The sequence below is a fragment of the Propithecus coquereli genome, unplaced genomic scaffold, assembly GCF_000956105.1.
Source record: "Propithecus coquereli isolate 6110/MARCELLA unplaced genomic scaffold, Pcoq_1.0 Scaffold848, whole genome shotgun sequence".
Taxonomy (NCBI): domain Eukaryota; kingdom Metazoa; phylum Chordata; class Mammalia; order Primates; family Indriidae; genus Propithecus; species Propithecus coquereli.
In genome coordinates, this window is record NW_012154707.1 from 161316 (window position 1) to 180914 (window position 19599).

The window sequence follows — 19599 nt, forward strand, 5'->3', positions numbered from 1 at the left end:
GCTCTCTGGTAAACACATTATAATTCCCAAAGGTAAGTCAAACTGGGGATAGATATCTATAATGTGGAGCGACCAGGGACTTTTAAAGAAACCTACACTTCTGAAAAAATAATGGTAAAGTGATTCTGAGGATACTCTTGAGATGGGCAAACCAAGGGATTATAGGAAAATGGGGCTGGAAAAAGTGTCCCCACAGCCCTATGAATCTGCCTGTCTCCCTGTATGGTGCCTCCAAAATGTGACTAATCCTCACGTCTGTCTTCAAAATCTCACGGAACAAAAGCTACTGGGTGAAATGTATCATGGAATCATCCAACAAAGCTCTAGATTTTATTGTCCTGTCACAGGTCTCTCTTCTAAACTGGAGAGGCAATTATATCACGGGTCTTTCTTCATTCTATTTTTCTGTGTTCGAAAGGAACTGGGACAATTAAATGCTGTCCCAGTCCCTTACATTGATTGGATTTCTTTCATATCTTCATAGTATGCCTTTTTTTATGTCTTGAACGGACACTGGAACGACTGAAGGCTTTCCCACATTCCTCACATTTATAGGGTTTCTCTCCAGTGTGAGTCCTTTCATGATTTCGACAGTAAGAGAAACTACTAAAGGTTTCCCCACATTCCTTACATTTGTAGGGTTTTTCTCCAGTGTGATTTCTCTCATGTATTCGAGTGTACATGGAACTGGTGAAGGCTTTACCACATATCTTACATTCATAGGGCTTCTCTCCAGTGTGAGTCCTTTCATGAGCGCGAAAGGAAGAAGAACAACGAAAGGTTTTACCACATATCTTACATTCATAGGGTTTCTCTCCAGTGTGAATCCTTTCATGTATCCGAATGTATGTGGAACTAAAGGCTTTACCACATATCTTACATTCATAGGGCTTCTCTCCAATATGAGTCCTATTATGTTTTTGAAATAAAGTGGGAGAACAGAAGGCTTCCCCACATACCTTACATTTATAAGGTCCATCTCCAGTGTGCCTTTGAACACTTGGCCAATCAGAAAACGCTTTCCCACATTGGTTACATTCATACAGCTTCTCTTTAGTGTGAGCCCTTTCATGTCTTCGAAAGGAAGTGGAGTAACTGAAGGTTTTCCCACATTCCTTACATTCATATGGCTTTTCTCCAGTGTGAGCCCTTTCATGTATTTGAAGGGAACGAGACCAACGAAAAGCTTTACCACAGTGTTTACATGCATATGTTTTCTCTCCAGTGTGAATCCTTTCATGTACTCGAATGTATGTGTAACTAAAGGCTTTACCACATATCTTACATTCATAGGGCTTCTCTCCAATATGAGTCCTATTATGTTTTTGAAATGAAATGGCAGAACAGAAGGCTTCCCCACATATCTTACATTTATAAGGTCCATCTCCAGTGTGCCTCTGAACACTTGGCCAATCAGAAAATGCTTTCCCACATTGGTTACATTCATACAGCTTCTCTTTAGTGTGAGTCCTTTTATGTCTTTGAAAGGAAGTGGTGTAACTGAAGGCTTTCCCACATTCCTTATATTCATATGGCTTTTCTCCAGTGTGAGCCCTTTCATGTACTTGAAGGGAACGAGACCAACCAAAAGCTTTACCAAACTGTTTACATTCATATGCTTTCTCTCCAGTGTGAAGTCTTTCATGTACAAGATACGGATTGAGAGAAGCAAATGCTTTTCCACATAATTCACATTTATAACATACATCCCCACTGTGCATCACCATGTGTCTTTGAAAACTTGTGAGATGAACAAAGGTTTGTCCACATTCCTTACAATCATAGGGTTTCTCTCCAGTGGGAGGCCCTTCACGTGTTCGGAAAGAGTAGCGACAACTGAAGTCTTTCTCACGTTGCTTACGTGTGTATGCCTTTTTTCTATATTCCTTAAACTCGTATGGTTTGTGTCCAGTGTCAGCTCTAATGTGACTGTTAAGGGTTGAATGACCAACGGAGACTTCTCCACACACACTGCTTTCACAAGGTTTTACTCCAGGACTTTTCTTGTTCAGCATGTGATCTGGAACATGGCTGAAGTTTTCTTTACACTCACTACCTTGTTGACTTTCAAAGAGTCTCTCTGCCATAAGAATTCTGTAGAAAATGAGAAGCATTATTAAGGATTTATGATTTTATATTTATTAGTAAGTATTTCACTTGAATTTTTACCATGATTAAGGAAAGTGTAGGCCCTCAGCCCTGTTTCAATTGTTTGAATGTGAATGGACCACAAGCTTTGGAAAATGGCCCTCCCATACCAATTTTAAAAAAAGCGATATTCACATGAGGTCTTCATATGATATCAAATTAACTTTCACAGACATCAAACATCTTTGTCACATTTAAGTATGCATTTTTAGAGAAAATTTTCTGAGAATAAATACATTTGATGCTGGGGTTATTTGTTTTGTTTGCATGTTTTTAACATTTCCTGACAATGTAAGATTGTCTTGAGAGAAAAGCCTTTGTCTTGAGAGTACAAGTTACCTTAGATTTCTCCTGGGATTTTTGTACTGATCTTCAATGTTCTGGTCTTTCCATTTTCTCCCTAAAATACAAACCCAGAAAAATAGTCCTGAATTACAAAACTATGAAAAAATTATTACAGTCTAAGCTCAATGTACACTGGAGTCATGCCTGATGTATACACCAAAGTATGCCCTGTCCATATTTCAAATCACAAAACAGCATTGATGAACAAGAAACACTTGTTCTGTAATTCACTAAGTGAAGGAATATTGTCAACCTTACCTATAGCAGCCAGGTTCCTTAAGGTTTCCCACATCACATCTCTGTAGAGCTTCTTCTGAGAAGGATCCAGCAAAGCCCACTCCTCCCGGGTGAAGTTCACAGCCACATCCTTAAAGGCCACTGAGTCCTGGATTGTCACACATGTGTAGAGGAGGATGGGTGAGATGCACCACACCAGAAAACTATATTCTTAAGAATTTCACATGGATCTCCAAACATTCACTCCACAATTTTGTCATCAGACTCTTACTCTCTGTCTATACTCACTTCCTCCCACACAGCAATTCTGATGGTAGAATAGAACTGTTGAGTAAAGCAACAGCAGAATAGCAAAACGTGTCTCGTTGGTGAATCGAGGGAGAAGGATGTGTTACCTGGGTCACCATTAATGTCTCTTTGTACACTGGGTCTGTGGCACCTATCATAACGAAGTGTTGATGCTAATTAACGTGCAGAACAAAATGAGCATTATCAATCTTGAGACTGTGAATCCTTGAATACACTTGTTCAGAAAATATAACCTTTGATGGTATTTTAGATGGGATCCGACCAACCGAATGGATGACAGAGTCTTAATTTACCGATAGAAAATGCCATGAGCAGAAACTTTTGCGGCAAACACTACTGGGGTAGGAAAACCTAAATTGTTAAAACTTGAGGGGGCCCAGTCTTAAAAAAGCAAATATGACTGACTAAAATATAAAATGTTTATCAGAGGACGTTACCAATAGAGGGGAAAGGTAGCCCACAAAACTACAGAAAGTATTGGCAAAGCATGCATCTGGAAAGGTCTTAATACAGTATTAATAACTCGTTTGTCTCCACTACAAAAACAAAACAAAACAAAACAAAAACCTCAAGCACTACAAAGAAATGCTTTGGTGCAGATTTCAGGAAATTGCAACCCATGTCACTGTCCAAAAAAATCTAAGAAGCCCATGCAGCAGCTCACACCTGTAATCCCCGTGCTGTTGAAAGTCATGGCAGGAGGATCACTTGAGGTCAGGAATTTGAGACACGTCTGAGCAACAGAGCAAGACCCCATCATTACAAAACACACAAAGAACAGCTGATCATGGTGGTGCAGGCCTGTAGTCTTTACACCAGAGGCTGAGGCCAGAGGATTCCTTGAGGCCAGGAGTTCAAGTCTGCATTGAGTTATGATCATGCCACTGCACTCCGGGCTGGGCAACCAGAGCCAGATCTTGTCTCTTAAAAAAAAAAAGTAAAAGATCTCAGATCTTAGCCCCTAAGGAAAACAGTATATGGAGGTTCCTCAAAAGAGGGGCAGAGCAATACAACAGAAAACCTCCAGTGATCGTCCTTCCACACAAACACCAATTTTGACAACTATCCATGCAAACAAGGACCTTCAGAAGAACCAAAAATCAGGTGAGCAACCACACTACCTGGGTTTTTACATTATATCAAGGAATGAGGCACTGAAGAGGGCAGAAAAGACCATCTTGAATTGCCTATGCCATCCCTGCCCCATCCTCCTACAGGGCCATGCCAGTGCACCAGATGGAAAGAGAATCTGTCTGCTTTGGGAGGGAGAGTGAAATGATTGTGGGACTTTGCATTGAAACGCAGGGCCACCCTGGCACAGGGGAACACAGCACAGGGCAGAATTCTACCAATACCGACAGAGGGAGCACTTGGACCAGCCCCAGCCAGAAGGAAATCCTTGGCCCCAAAACCTGAGTTCTGGCTAACCCCACCACTGGCTGACAAAAGGCAGCTTGGAGCCTAGACTAAATTCATAAGGCAGTTGGGTCACAAAGGCTACAGTCCTTGGGCAATTCCTGTTGCTGTGCTGGCTCAGAGTCAATGGACCTGGGGTACACTTGATCCAGTGAGACACCAGCAGTGGTGGCCAAGCCAGTGCCTCTATCACCCCTCCCTCAACTATAGGCAGCATGACTCAGGGAGTCTTCTTCCATGTGGGGAAAGGAAAGGGAAGAATTCAGAGGACTTGGTTTTGCAACTTCGTTACCAGCTCAGCCATAGTAAAATAAAGAATCAAGCAGACTCCTAAAGCCAGGCCTTAGTTCCTGGATGGCATTTTGGGACACACCCTGGGCCAGAAAGAAACATGCTATCCTGAAGGGAAGAACCCAGTTCTGGCAGTATTTACCACTTGTTGACTAAAGAGCCTTTGGGCTTTGAATAAACATCAGAGGTAGCCAGAAACAGTCACCACAGGCTTTGGGTGAGACTGAGTTGGCTACAGGTGAGACCTGGTGCTGGTGGCCAAAAGGAAGTGCCCATGTCACTCCTCCCCCAGTTCCAGCAGCCCAGCATGGAGAATGAGGGAAGAAAGTAAGAGAGGGAATTCTCCCACATATTACCCAAGTCCACCAAGATGGTACCACAAGGAGTCTGCCAGAGTCACAGTATTAGCGGGCTTGGGACACCCCCCAGTGCTAATATGGCTGCAGTGACCAAAGACTTAGATCTCACATTCAATTCCCTTAGAATATCTGGAAAGCCTTCTCAAGGATGGTTTCAAACAAATCCAGACTGAGAAGATTAAAATAAATACCTAACTCTTCAATGTCCACACATCAACGAACATCCGCAACATCAAGAATATCCAGGAAAACATGACCTCACCAAACAAACTAAATAAGGTACCAGTGACCAATCCTGGAGTAATGCAGACATGACCTTTCAGACAAAGAATTCAGAATAGTTGTCCCAAAGAAACTCAGTGAATTTCAAGACAACATGGAGAAGGAATTCAGAAGGCTGTCAGAGAAATTTAACAGAGAGACTGAAATTAAAATAATAATAATAATAATAACCACCATCATCATCATGCAGGAATTCTGGAGCTGAAGAATTCAACTGACAAACTGAGAAATGCATCAGAGTTTTTCAACAGCAGAATTGACCTGGCAGAAGAATTTCTGGGGCTGAAGACAGGCTATGTGAAAATATAGTCAGAAAAAAAAAAGAATAAAAAAGAATGAAGCACACCTACAAGATCTAGAAAATAGCCTCAAAAGGGCAAATCTAAAAGTTACTGGCCATAAAGAGGAGGTAGAGAGAGAGACTGGGGTGGAAAGTTTATTCACAGAAATAATAACAGAGACCTTTCCAAACCTAGAGAAAGATGTCAATATTTAGGTATAGGAAGGTCACTGACCACCAAGCATATTTAACCCAAATAAGACTACCTCAAGGTACTTAATAATCAAGCTCCCAAAAGTCACATATAAAGAAAAGGTCCTAAGTGAAGCAAGAAAAAAGAAAGAAAACATATAAAGGAGCTCCAATACATCAGGCAGCAGACTTCTCAGTGGAAACCTTACAGCCACATGACAGTGGAATGACAAAGTGCCAAAGGAAAAAAACCTTAACCTTAGAATATTATATCCTGCAAAAATATCCTTCTCTCATGAAGGAGAAACAAAGACTTTCCAAGACAAACAAAAGCTGAGGAATTTCATCCACACCAGACCTCTCCAGGGAGAGATGCTAAAAGGATGTCCTTAATCTGAAAGAAAAGGGCATTAATGAATAACGAGAAATCACCTGAAGGTATACAACTCACTGGTAACAGTAAGTACGCAAATACAGAATACTCTATTGCTGTAACTGTGGTACATAAATCACTTTTATCTAGAGTAGGAAGACTAAAAGACAAACTTATCAAAAATAATGAACTTTTTGAGAGGTAGACAGTATAAAAAGATATAGATGGAAACAACAAAAAGTTAAAAAGTTGGGGAAATGGAGTTAAAGTGTAGAATTTCTATTATATTTCTCTTTGCTTGATAATTTCTTTGTTTGTAAGCAGAGCTGTCATACGTTTAACACAATCGGTTATAAAAATGGTTTCTGCAATCCTCATGGTCACCCCAAATCAAAAAACCTACAGCAGATACACACACAAAAAAAGCACTACCAGAGAAAATCAAATTTAATAAAGGAAGACAAGAAGGAAGGAAGAAAGAGAGGACAAGAAATCAAACAACAAACATGGTGTTAGGTTTGTTCCAGGTGGGAACTCGAAAAGTATGTGTGGGACAGAATGCAATTAACAGAAAACCAAGGTTTGTGAATCAATAGCTGCAGGAGTCTGGAAAGGCCCCGGAGGTTGTAAACCTAACAAACTGCTGGAGCCAGCATTCCTATCCCCCCTGATAAGGACGGAACTACCCTCCTCCCTTATCTCTACAGGATGAGACTGACCCAGGGGTCCCAGAAATTGGTTGTTTAAAAAAAATTTTTTATTGCAGCAGCTGTTCTGGCCCAGGTACTCACTCCCCACTAAGAAACCCCCTATAAAACCCAAGGTTTTCCCCTCCCTCAGTGTGAATGCTTTTTTCCCCTCCACCCATCTATCTGCACCCAGCTGCCCAAAATAAATAGCATTTTGCTACACATGAGGCTTCATGTGTCCCTCTCTCTCTGTTCCAGACCTAACACACGGCAGAAGTCCTTACCTATTGATAATAACATTGAATGTGAATGGACTAAATTCTCCAATCAAAAGACAGAGAGTGGGTGAATGATTAAAAAAAAAGAGCCAACTGTATGGTCTCTGAAAGAAATCCATTTCACCTGTAAACACACAGACTGAAACTAAAGGGATGGAAAAAGATATTCCATGCAAATGAAAACTAAAAAAGAGCAGGAGTAGCTATACTTCCCTCATACAAAATAGATTTCAAGACAAAAACTGTAAAAAGAGAAGTTCATTATATACTGATAAAGGGGTCAGTTCAGCAAGAGGATGCAACAGTTCTAAATATATATGCACCCAACACTGGAGCACACATTTATATAAAGCAAATATTATCAGTGCTAATGAGAGATAGATCCCAATAATTGTTGGAGACCTGAACACTCTACTTTCAGCATTGGACAGATCATCCATACAGAAAAAGAAACACTGGACTTACTTAATCTGCACTATAGACCAAATGGACCTAATAGATATTTACAGTATGTTTCATCCAACAGCTGCAGAATACACGTTCTTCTCCTCAGCTCGTGGATTATTCTCAAGGATACACCATATGTTAGGGCCATAAAACAAGTCTTAAAAAATTTCAAAAAAACTGAAATCACACTAAGTATTTTCTCTGACCATAACACAATGAACCTAGAAACCAGTAACAAGAGGAACGTTGGAAAATATACACATGTGGAAATTAAACAATATGCTCCTGAATGACCAGTGGGTGAATGAAGAGATTAAGGACATTTTAAAATTTCTCAAAACAAATGAAAATGATAACACAACATATTAAAACCTATGAGAGGGCCGGGCGCGGTGGCTCATGCCTGTAATCCTAGCACTCTGGGAGGCCGAGGCTGGTGGATCGTTCAAGGTCAGGAGTTCGAGACCAGCCTGAGCAAGAGTGAGACCCCGTCTCTACTGAAAAATAGAAAGAAATGATCTGGACAACTAAAAACACATAGAAAAAATTAGCCGGGCATGGTGGTGCATGCCTGTAGTCCCAGCTGCTCGGGAGGCTGAGGCAGAAGAATCGCTTGAGCCCAGGAGTTTGAGGTTGCTGTGAGCTAGGCTGAAGCTATGGCACTCTAGCCCAGACAACAGAGCAAGACTCTGTCTCAAAAAAAAAAAAAAGTAGAAAAGCTTTAAACAACCTAACGATGCATCTCAAAGAACTAGAAAAACAAGAGCAAATCAAACCCAAAATTGGTGACAGAAATAATAAAGATCAGAGCAGAAATAAATGAAAATGAAGCAAAAAAAATACAAAAGATAAATGAAAAGTTGGCTTTGTGAAAAGATAAACAAAATTGACACACCTTTAGCCAGGACTAAGAAAAGAGCGGAGAAGACCCAAATTAAAATCAGAGATGAAAAAGGAGCCATTACAACTGATAATGCAGAAATCTAAAGGAGCTTTACAGACTATGAACAACTATGTATCAAAAAAATTGCAAAACCGAGAAGAAATCGATGAATTCCTAGACAGATACAACCTACCAACACTGAACCAGGAAGAAATCCAAAACCGGAATAAACCAATAACAAGTAAAGAGATAGGAGGAGTAATAAAAAGTCTCTCATCAAAGAATAACCCAGGACCTCATGGCTTCACTGCTGAATTCTATCAAGCATTCAAAGAACTAATACCAATCCTATTTAAACTATTCCAAAAAATTGAGGAGGTGGGAATACTCCCAAATTCATTCTACCAGGCCTGTGTCACCTTGACACCAACACCAGACAAAGACACAACAAAAAAAGAAAACTACAGGCCAATATCTCTGATGAACATAGATGCAAAAATCCACAACAAAATACTACCAAACCGATTTCAACAACACATTAAAAAGATTACTCATTGTGATCAAGTGGGATTCATCTTGGGCATGCAAAGATGGTTCAACATGGTTCAACATACACAAAATCAACGTGACACATCATATTAACAGAATAAGGGGCAAAAACCATACAATCATTTCAACTGATGCTAAAAAAGCATTTGATAAATTTCAACATCCCTTCACGATAAAAACTCTCAAAAACCTGAGTATAGAAAGAACTTAACCCCAACACAATAAAAGCCATATATGACAGACCCACAGCTAGGATAACTGAATAGGGAAAAACTGAAAGCCTTACCTCTAAGGTCTGGAACAAGACAAGGATGCCCACTCTTACCACTGTTATTCAACATAGTACTAGAAGTTCTAGCTAGAGCAATCGGACAAGAAAAAGAAATAAAGGGCATTCAAATTGTTTCCAAAGAAGTCAAATTATCTTTGTAGACAATATGATCTTATATCTACAGAAACCTAAAGACTCTACAAAAAACTATTAGAACTAATAAACAAATTCAGTAAAGCTGCAGGATACAAAATCGTCATACAAAAATCAGTAGCACTTCTATATGCCAACACTTAACAATCTGAAAAAGAAACCAAGAAAGTAATACCATTTACGATAGCTCCAAGTAAAATAAAATACCTTGGAATAAATTTAACCAAAGAAGTGAACTATAACAAAAACTTTTTTTGTTATAAAAGTTTAACAAAAACTGGCAGGGCGCTGTGGCTCACGTCTGTAATCCTAGCACTCTGGGAGGCCGAGGCCGGTGGATCGCTCAAGGTCAGGAGTTCGAGACCAGCCTGAGCAAGAGCGAGACCCCATCTCTACTAAAAAATAGAAAGAAATTATTTGGACAACTAAAAATCTATATAGAAAAAATTAGCCGGGCATGGTGGCGTATGTCTGTAGTCCCAGCCACTCGGGAGGCTGAGACAAGAGGATGGCTTGAGCCCAGGAGTTTGAGGCTGCTGTGAGCTAGGCTGACTCCACGGCACTCTAGCCAGGGCAACAGAGCCAGACTCTGTCTCAAAAAAAAAAAAAAAAAAGGATTAAGACTTAAACCTATGACCTGAAACTATGTACTAAAAGAAAACACTGGGAAACATTTCATAACATCGGGCTGGGCAAGGGCTTCTTGAATAATACCCCCAAAGCACAGCCAACCAAAGCAAGATTGGACAAATGGGACCACATCAAGCTAAAAAGTTTCTGTTCAGCAAAGGAAACAATCAACAAAGTGAAGAGACAACCCACAGAATGGGAGAAAATATTTGCCCACCTGCCAAGGGATTAATAATAAGGAGCTCCAACAACTCAGTAAAAAAAAAAAAATCAAATAATCCGATTAAAAAATGGACAAAGGATCTAAGATATTTCTCAAAAAACATACAAATGCCCAACATGTATATGAAAAAATGCTCAACATCATTAGTGCTCAGAGAAATGCAAATCAAAACTACTAGATATCATCTCACACCAGTTAAAATGGCTTTTATGAAAAAGACAGGCACTAACAAATGCTGCTGAGGATGTGGAGAAAGGGGAACCCTTGTACACCATTGCTGGGAATCTAAATTAGTGCAACCACTATGAAGAACAGTATAGAGGTTCCTCAAAAACCTAAAAATAAAACTACCACGTGGCCCAGCAATCCCACTGCTGGGTATATATCCAAAGGACCGGAATTCAGGATATTGAAAAGATATCTGCCCCGTAATATGCTGGAAAAAAAAAAAAAAAACACTGCCAAATGCTGGGAGACATGCAGATCAGTGTGATAACTGGCTTGCTTGCCCATTGTATCATTATTATCACCTTATTGAAGGTCATTTAAATCATCCACTGGTCCTTTACGTTTGCATCTTTGGTAAATACTACATTTTGAAGTGGATTACTATATCACCAAATTTGAAGCTATACTAATAGATATCAAGATAACCTTAAAATTCTTTTGTTTTGGAAAGCAAGATAATGGCTATGTTTGGTATAACATGATGTGTTGATATGATACTGGGAATATACATTTTTAGAAAATTTCATGAAATTTGATATTTGGACAGAGATAAATTAAGAGAAAAAGCTTAAAATGGGCATGTGCCTTGCCCATGTTGATCAATTTGTGCTCTTTCTTCATTTACAAAGGTACATTACAAAGATACATTCTTGTTAAAATTTATTTACTAACTTCTAAAGTCTGTCATCTAATTAGAATTCAGCTTTGTTTAAATTTCAATGTTTAAAATCTTAACTCATTTATTTTGAGGAAACTTGCAAGCTGAAATTCTTTTTAAGAAAGTGCTGTTAGTTTAATGATAATACGTGATGTTTTACTTTATTGTAAATTATTGTCATTTATAGAATATGTTAATATTTTAAACGTGGGGTGACTGTAATGGGGGAACTCTACATTTCTAGAAATTTTTGGATTGTTATTTATCAGTCTTATCTTAATGTTCTGACCTCACTGGCTGCAACAACATACAGTCAATAACCTTAAAAAAAAATTGCAACTGAGAGGAAGGGGAAATGGGGAGTCAGCATTCAATGGCTACAGCACTTGAGCTTTGAAAGGTGCAAAATTTCTGGAGATCAGTCACACGACAAAGTGAGTATTGTTAACACTACTCAACTGTATACTGAAGTGTGCTTAAGTTGGTAAAATTTTCAGTGGTTTTCTTTTTGGAAAAATTGACAATACTGAATTATTATACCAAAGAAGTAAACAAATTGATTAAAGGATGGGGAAAAAAATTGAATGACATTTCTCAAAGATACATACAAATGGCCAATAAGTACATGAAAAAAGACGCTCAACACCACAAATCATTAGGCACAAGTATTTTACAAAATGTAGTTTCAAGTAGTTATTTGGTGCCTTCCTCTCATGAAAGATATTCATATAAACAACATATTAAAAATTTAGGGTGCGGTCGCTCACGCCTCTAATCCCAGCACTTTGGGAGGCTGAGGCAGGACTGCTTGAGCTCAGGGGTTACTAGGGATACTAGCCTGAGCAAGGATACCCCATCTCTACAAAAAACAGAAAAAATTAGCTGGGCGTGGTGGTATGCCCCTGTAGTCCCAGCTACTCTGGAGGCTGAGGCAGGAGGACCACGTTGTGAGCCCAGGAGTTTGGGGTTGCAGTGAGCAATGATGATGCCACTGCACTCTAGGCCGGGTGACAGAGTGAGACTCTGTCTCAAAAAATAAATACATACAACCACATATTAATATGGATAAATGATAATTAAAATACTACAGCTATTTCAAATCTAGTATGAGGGACACACAGTTGATAAGTTTGCATTTTGGAATGTGGGGAGGGAAACAAAATTTAGGAATTTATTGTGAGCCCTAGGAAGAACTAGGCTGGGGGTCTCAAGGTCTCCCTCCTTGACCAAACATAAGTCAGGCTCCTCAGAACCCTCTTCGGGACTAGGCTGTGGCTTTGTCATGCACAGCAGTTATAGCAAGAATCCTTCCAGGGCAGTTTAGAAAGAATCCCGCCCACCCCACCACCACCACCACACACACACACCCACACACTTGATATCAGATCAAGTTCCTCTTTCTCCACTGGTGATAGTTAATCAACTTGCTTTTGCCTCACCCTTGATACCTAAGCAAGTTCCATCCTCTCCCTCACCTTGCCCGTTGGCTGTAGTTCAATTGCTGCATTCGAGGTTTAGTTGAATCTCTCTCCCCATTACAGTTATTGGAGGAGTGCAACTGTGTTGAATAAAGCCTTCCTTGACCAAGCTTTCCAAGCAATCCCTTCTTAGAAAGGATAGAGGATTAGACCTTAGACCTTGCTTCACACGTATGGAATGCACAGGGGAAAACAGGCTCCCACCCCATGGGGAGGGAGGAGGAGCTGGGGTCCACGCAGGCAATGCTGCTGGGCCCACCCAAGCCTGACTGCACGAAGGGGGACGGTATCCTGAGAGTCCCACCCAACCACAAACCCAAAACACCAGGTCAGATTTCTCTCCTGATGTTCTCATTCCATAAGGTGGGTGAGACGCAAAACTGCTGGTGTGCAGCTGCCCAGAGAGGGTTTCAGGGAGGGTAGAGTCTCTTCCTGCAGTGATGGGGCAGCATGCCTCGGAGAACTGCCTGTTAATTCACCCCTATGAAAGAAACATTTTCCTTATTTCTTTTCCCCAGCAGCATTTCCAAAGCTAAGCCCTGGTATTCCATCAGAATTCACCCACCAAAAAAGGACAGACCTGAGAAACATACTATACCGGCTCTTGAGAAGAGAAAATGTAAGTAAGAAATTTTAACAACTGGAATGTAAGACTAGATCTTGAAGCCAGGCGCAGTGGCTCACGCCTGTAATCCTAGCACTCTGGGAGGCTGAGGCAGCAGGATTGCTCAGGGTCAGGAGTTCAAGACCAGCCCGAGCAAGAGCAAGACCCCGTCTCTACTAAAAATAGAAAGAAATTAGCTGGACAACTAAAAAAATATATAAAGAAAAAATTAGCCAGGCATGGTGGCACATGCCTGTAGTCCCAGCTACTCGGGAGGCTGAGGCAGAAGGATTGCTTGAGCCCAGGAGTTTGAGGTTGCTGTGAGCTAGGCTGATGCCACAGCACTCTAGCCTGGGCAACAGAGCTGGACTCTTGTCTCGGAAAAACAAAAAGACTAGATCTTGATTTTACCCCTCCCCCCCCTCCCCCCCGGCAAAATATCTACCTCTTTCTGGCCTCTTTGCAAAATTTTCTTCTCTTTCAAGCTGTAGTGAAAAATGCATTTTCCAATTGATAAACTGAAGCTGCAATAAGTGGACAATTCTTTATGAGGGGACAAACTCACAGACGGGCAGTGCCGACTGGAACACAGACATGTCTGACTCAAGTGTGAGGTCAGGTCACACTATAATGCCGGACATCCCTCCATCCTCGTCCTGCTAACTGAAGTGTTCAAGCACCATTTCCCACCAACACTGCATTGCACCCCACGTGTGCCCCTCCCCCACCCCTCGTGCTGTCCTCTGGGGGAGGAGTGACTCAGAGGCTGATATTCACTAGACCCTCCAAGAGACCTGGCAGCTGTGGGCATCTTGGGTCAGCCCCGGGCAGGTCTGAAACCCAGGACCAGGAAAAGATAGACAATGCGCTGATGACAGACCATCAACCTGAAAAGTTTCAAATGGGGAAACTCAACCAAAGACATTCTGATAAGGTGTCTGTGCCTAGGAAAGATAAAAGGAGGCAGGAAGTTTTTTCCTTTTAATTTTTTTTTTTACTTAAACAGGGATGTCAGGTGGTTATTCCCTACTTTGCTGATGTGAAATGTTCACAAACAGGAAACAAATGTTTTAAAGTGCCATCCATTGCTCTGTGAAAAAATGATAAACAAAATACTACATCTATTTGAAACAAAGGACAAATTATGTATTACACAATAAAGAGAAATAATAGATTATACAATAAAAAACAAAAGAGTTGATAATATTGTGAGTTGGAGAGGGAAAGTTGGTATTTGGGAATGTGGGGAAAGAACTGGAAATTTAGGAACTTACTGCAGGCCCTAGAAGAGAGATACGTGGGGGAAAGAGGGTCCACGATTTGAGACCTTCCCATTTATTTGGAAAATGCAGGAAAAACCAGTCCACCTGGAGGGAGTTAAACATTTAAATAGGAAACATACTGAACTGGCTGTATAGTGAACTAAGGTTCTAACCGACCATATGGGAAGCTAACTCAAATGCAACTGTTGTAAAGTACCATTTTAAAGACAAATGAAATACAGGCTTAAGCAACCAATAACTGACCTTTAATTACATATCCAGAAATTTTCCACCTGCATAGTCTGTGAAAAATCAGTAAATCAAAATCTACTGAGCCTTAAAGCAATGTGATTTGGGGGCCTGAGTCACGTTACAGGCAGCTGCAACCTTTGTTTTTCTGATTAGCGATTAGCCTTTTCCTGAACTACATTGTTTGGTGAAATGTAAGTGACTACAGCGGGTCAGAAAAGAACAATAGCCTCTTCACCATAGATTAAGATCTCTCTTACCTTTCTCACGCAAAAATGTAATGGTTATCACACTGTCCTAAGATGGAATCTTAAATACTCTTTTAAATTGGAAAGGAAGTAAAAACTGGCAAACCAGCCTTGTATGGAAAATGTTATAAATTGTTGAATTCTGTGGTTTCTGCCTATATAAGCAAAAACATAATTTCTTAACTTCAGAGCACTGAGCCCATTTCTCTGGAGTCCGTGTTTTCCTCAAAGGCCATTTCTGGTATTTAGCTTCCATAAACTCTCTAAAAGTGGAATCTGATCCCTTCGATGATCAGGTTGACGAGTCCAAATAAGGCGACTACATAACTGTAAACAAGTAAGTATTTAATCTGGGTTGGCTCCCCACGCACCTTACAAAAGCCTTTCCTTCAACCATAACCACAAATGTTTCTCATTTAACAATGGCTGTTTAGGCCGGGCACAGTGACTCACACCTGTAAGCCTAGCACGCTGGCAGGCTGAGGCAGGAGGATCGCTGGAGCTCAGGAGTTCGAGACCAGGCTGAGCAAGAGCGAGACCCCGTCTCTACTAAAAACAGAAAAATTAGCAGGGTGTAGTGTCGCACGCCTGTAGTCCCAGCTACCCGGGAGGCTGAGGCAGGAGGATCGCTTGAGCCCAGGAGTTAGGCTGCAAGGAGCCATGATGACGTCATTGCACTCCACAGAGATCAATAGAGTATGACGCTGTCTCAAAAAAAAAAAAAACAAAAACAAAAAAAAACATCGCTTTGCCCAAATAAACGTTTGTATTTTTAAAACCACCGCAGGTTAATTTTTAACACGAGAAGGAAGGGCTGGGGTCCCAACAGGCCGCAGCCCCGCCCACGCACGACCCCCACACACCGAATCGGGAACCTCCCCCCGACGACCCTCCCGCAGTCACCGCACAATCTGGGGACACGCGGGGCTGCAGCCGCCGAGCTGCCCAGACAGGACTCCTGGGGCGGGACCGAGGTCGCCACGCAGGGACGGCACAGGACGCCCGGGAGCCCGACTGCCGGCCCAGCCCCACCCCGCTGGCGGAAGGGACCGAAGAAACCGGAGCGGACCGCCGGGTACCCGGGTCAAGCCACAGCCGGTTCCGGCCGGTTCCAACCAGCCCCTGCTCCGCGTCTGGGGACGTCGGGCCCCCCCCCACTCACCATTTCCCGCCTTCCAAGGTGTCCGGCGTCCTCGCTACTGCGCTCGAGACCGGTGTAGTTCACCGCGTAGGTGACGGCGCCACAGAAGCTGTGGCGGAGGCACCAAAGCCTACTGGAGCAGAAAAGGCCGACTGAGACCAAGGCCCGCGCGACTCAGACGGGAGAGAAGAGAGGTTAAAGGTCGCTTCCTCTTTCCCGCGGCGCGTTTAGAGGGCCAGTGCGCAGGCCCCGTCCGGCGACTCAGATTGGATATTGTTCCAGACCCCGCCCCCCGAGGCTGAGTGACAGGTGAAGCCTAAGGAAATGCGGACTTGCGGAGCCCCACCTGGCGGCTTCCATCCACAGCGTCTCTCAGGCCCAGCTCCCTGTGCCCTGATCATGGGATTTTCCATTTCAGGCCAACTTGCTCCCCATTTGCCAGAGGGGGCGCTGTCCTCTCCCTCACACGACAGGCTGTGCTTCTTCCTCTTGGATCCAGTCACGATTGTGCGCGGGGAATTCCAGACTCCGTGTCCAGTGCAGCGATCCGGTTGCCTCAGAGCGGGAGGGGAGCCCAGACCCGCCCAGGCCACAGTGGAACAGGACAGAGGGCCTCATGTCCTCCTGGGTCCGGAATTTGGGATAAAGCGTGACAGGGCTTCCTCACATGCCCCTCTGTCCCCTGCTAACAGTGTGGAAACGCTCCCTCCAAATCCTTCGTTTTCACCCACAGGAAACTCACCCAGAGTCAGTTTAAGCTTCTGACCTTAATAAACTGTCCAATTCACAAACCATTTCTCCAGGAGACACCCCCAAACAAGTCTTTTTCTAAGCCCGACCTTCACGGATCTTCTTAATATTTAGAAATTACAGGCCAGGTGCGGTGGCTCAGGCCTGTAATCTTAGCACTCTGGGAAGCTGAGGCGGCAGACTCGCTTGAGGGAGTTCGAGACCAGCCTCACCACGAGCAAGACACCGTCTCTACAAAAAAAAAAAGAAAAGAAAAAATTAGCCGGGTGTGGTGGCATGTACCTGCAGTTCCAGCTGCTCCGGAGGGCGAGGCAGGAGGACCGCTTGAGCCCAGGAGTTTGAGGTTGCTGAGAGCTATGATGACGCCGCTGCACTCTGAGGGAGGCGGGGGCGACAGAGTCAGACAAGAAAGAAAGAAAGAGGGAAAGAGAGAGAGAGAGAGGGAGGGAGGGAGGAAGGAAGGAAGGAAGGAAGGAAGGAAAGAAGGAAAAAAGGAAAGAAAGAAAGAAAGAAAGAAAGAAAGAAAGAAAGAAAAATTACAGCATGACTGCAGCTACTGTATACATATCAAAACCAAAACATTGGTCAGAAAACAGCCTCTGCCTCCTGATGTCCAACCTTAGAAACACGAAAGCCCCCAAACGCATTTGCACGTGGGTTCCCTGCTGTCCAGGGCTCTGGGACTTCTTAGAGTCCACGCTCCTGCTGTGTCTGTCCTGAGCAGCTGGAGGTTCAGGAGAGAGGCCAGGCTGCAGGGGAAGCCGGAGGGGAGCCTCATGTCCCTCCCTTTGCAGGTTCCAGACAGGCCTTAGCTTGGAGCCACTGGCCTCAGGCTCTGCTGCCCGCTGCAGGTGTTCACCTGCTTCTCACCAACACTGATCAGTGAAATGGGACAAAGACCCGCAATCCCAGTGTTAGAATAAGACACCAGCAGGGCCCTGCTTTCCTCCTGCGTTTATGAACAAAGTGGAGGAAGACGATTCTAAGATAATTTAAACGGATTAAAAAGATTTAAAAATTTTAAAAAAGACATCCAGATCGTAGCGGCGTCTGAGGGACCTAGGGTAGGACATAGCTGGGGTCGAGGGGGCTGCAGGGAGGGGACGCAGAGCCCAATGGGGTCAGGGGAGGGCTCAGGGGAACAGATGGTGGCCTGAGCCCCGCCGCAGAACCAGCTCTACCCGGGACCCTGGGCCGGCGCAGGTGGAGACTCCTGGCGGTGAGTCCCGAGCTCTGCGTGCACATGGGGCTGGGGAGGAGTGAGGCTGAGGTCTCACGTCTGCGTGGGGTGCGGGGCTATTCACTTGGCTCCCTCTGGGTTTCTGATCAGCCCTGCGGGACGCCTAAGATTAGAACTCTCACTCTTCTAACGGGATCATTATTTACCTCGTAATTCAGTGTTCACTTAAATACTATGTAAAAACTGTGGATAAAAGTGTGAGGGTGGAAAGCTTAGTACGTGCTCCCCGCGCGGTTGGAGAAAGATTTCTCACGCAGAGATGCGAATATATAAAAGTGAAATTGATTTTATCCTTTTAGAAGGAGAAAGAGAAAGAGAGCATGGAGATGGCGTGGCATCCCAAAGAAAGAAAAGGGAGTGCCAGTGGTGAAGGCAAGTGGCTTTCTCATTTTAAGGGGGACAAAGAGAAAAAAAATAGTGATGGCTTTCAGTTGATAACAAAAGTGACAGCAGGATGGCAATGTCGAAGAGTCGGTTTCCTGCCTTTTCTTGGAGAAGGGATTATCATGTGAATCTTTCCTCCAGATATAACTGTCGCCTGGAGCTCGCACCCCGCTGTTCCCTCAGGAACTCTTTAGGCTGTAAAAAGCAGATTCTTAAAAAACCAATTTTGAAAGAGAGATTTCCATTGCTATTCCTTCTTTTCAGAAGTTCTGCAAAACAGAACTCCTGCAGTGTTCCTGAGTGAGAGAACTGTTAGTGAGAGAACTCCTAGGATTTATCTTTCACTGTTACTGGGGAAATTGTGGGATTAGGTATTTTCCCATTATTTTTGCAAGGCTGCCCCTTTCAAAAAGTACTAATGTTTTTGTCATGTAATCTGTAGGTCCCCAGCCTGGCACTCTTGAGTACTTGCAAACAATTACGAATTGGTTTCATTCCTCCCATCCTGAGCTTGATCCCAACTATCCACATTGTCATCAGGATGGGTCATGAGCCATCTCCCACCTTGTTTGTCCACACCTCCACACTGAAGAGTAATCAAGGCCAGGGGGTCTGAAACTGTCCCTATAAAATCAACTGAATCGAAGCAGTTAAAACTTTGCTGGAGGTAAAGCTCCACAAGGTAAGCACTGACCAGCTTCTGCCCCTAGCTCCCTTCCCTATAATTGCTTACTGCTTAGCAGTTTGCTCACATGATTTACAACTTCCCTTAATCACCTTTGTAGGTAACACCTCTATTGTAAAACCTGAGACTGCCTTTTAAGAGGTTTCCCAGACCCTGCATTCCTATGGGCTCTGGGACACAGACCAGATCAGTGACCCCTACCTTGGAACTGACTCAGCAGCTCCTACGACCCCCATGGAAGAGCTGACTCAGTGCAAGAATGCAGTGTCTACAAGCCTGATTTCACCCTGAACCCGAACAATCAGCAATGCCAATTC

At 43.1% G+C, this 19599-nt stretch overlaps 1 protein-coding gene across 1 annotated transcript; it reads right to left on the bottom strand.

The window, feature by feature from the left end:
• Nucleotides 1–470: 470 nt before the first annotated feature.
• Nucleotides 471–16407, bottom strand: LOC105826057 (zinc finger protein 491-like). The gene is made up of 6 exons (XM_012663968.1): nt 16245–16407; nt 2752–2878; nt 2488–2548; nt 1442–2094; nt 1097–1384; nt 471–946 (listed from the first exon to the last, which is right to left on the bottom strand). The coding sequence occupies exons 1-6, from the start codon at nt 16245–16247 to the stop codon at nt 471–473; spliced, it is 1608 nt and encodes a 535-aa protein (XP_012519422.1). The 5' UTR covers nt 16248–16407.
• Between the last annotated feature and the right edge of the window lie 3192 nt (nt 16408–19599).

Bases quoted from the DNA above. Each gene is read 5' to 3' on its own strand.
- LOC105826057 (XM_012663968.1), bottom strand. The intron at 2,549-2,751 runs GTAAGGTTGACA...TTTGTATTTTAG, and splicing joins AAGGAACCTGGCTGCTATAG to GGAGAAAATGGAAAGACCAG. The intron at 2,095-2,487 runs GTAACTTGTACT...CATTTTCTACAG, and splicing joins AATCCCAGGAGAAATCTAAG to AATTCTTATGGCAGAGAGAC.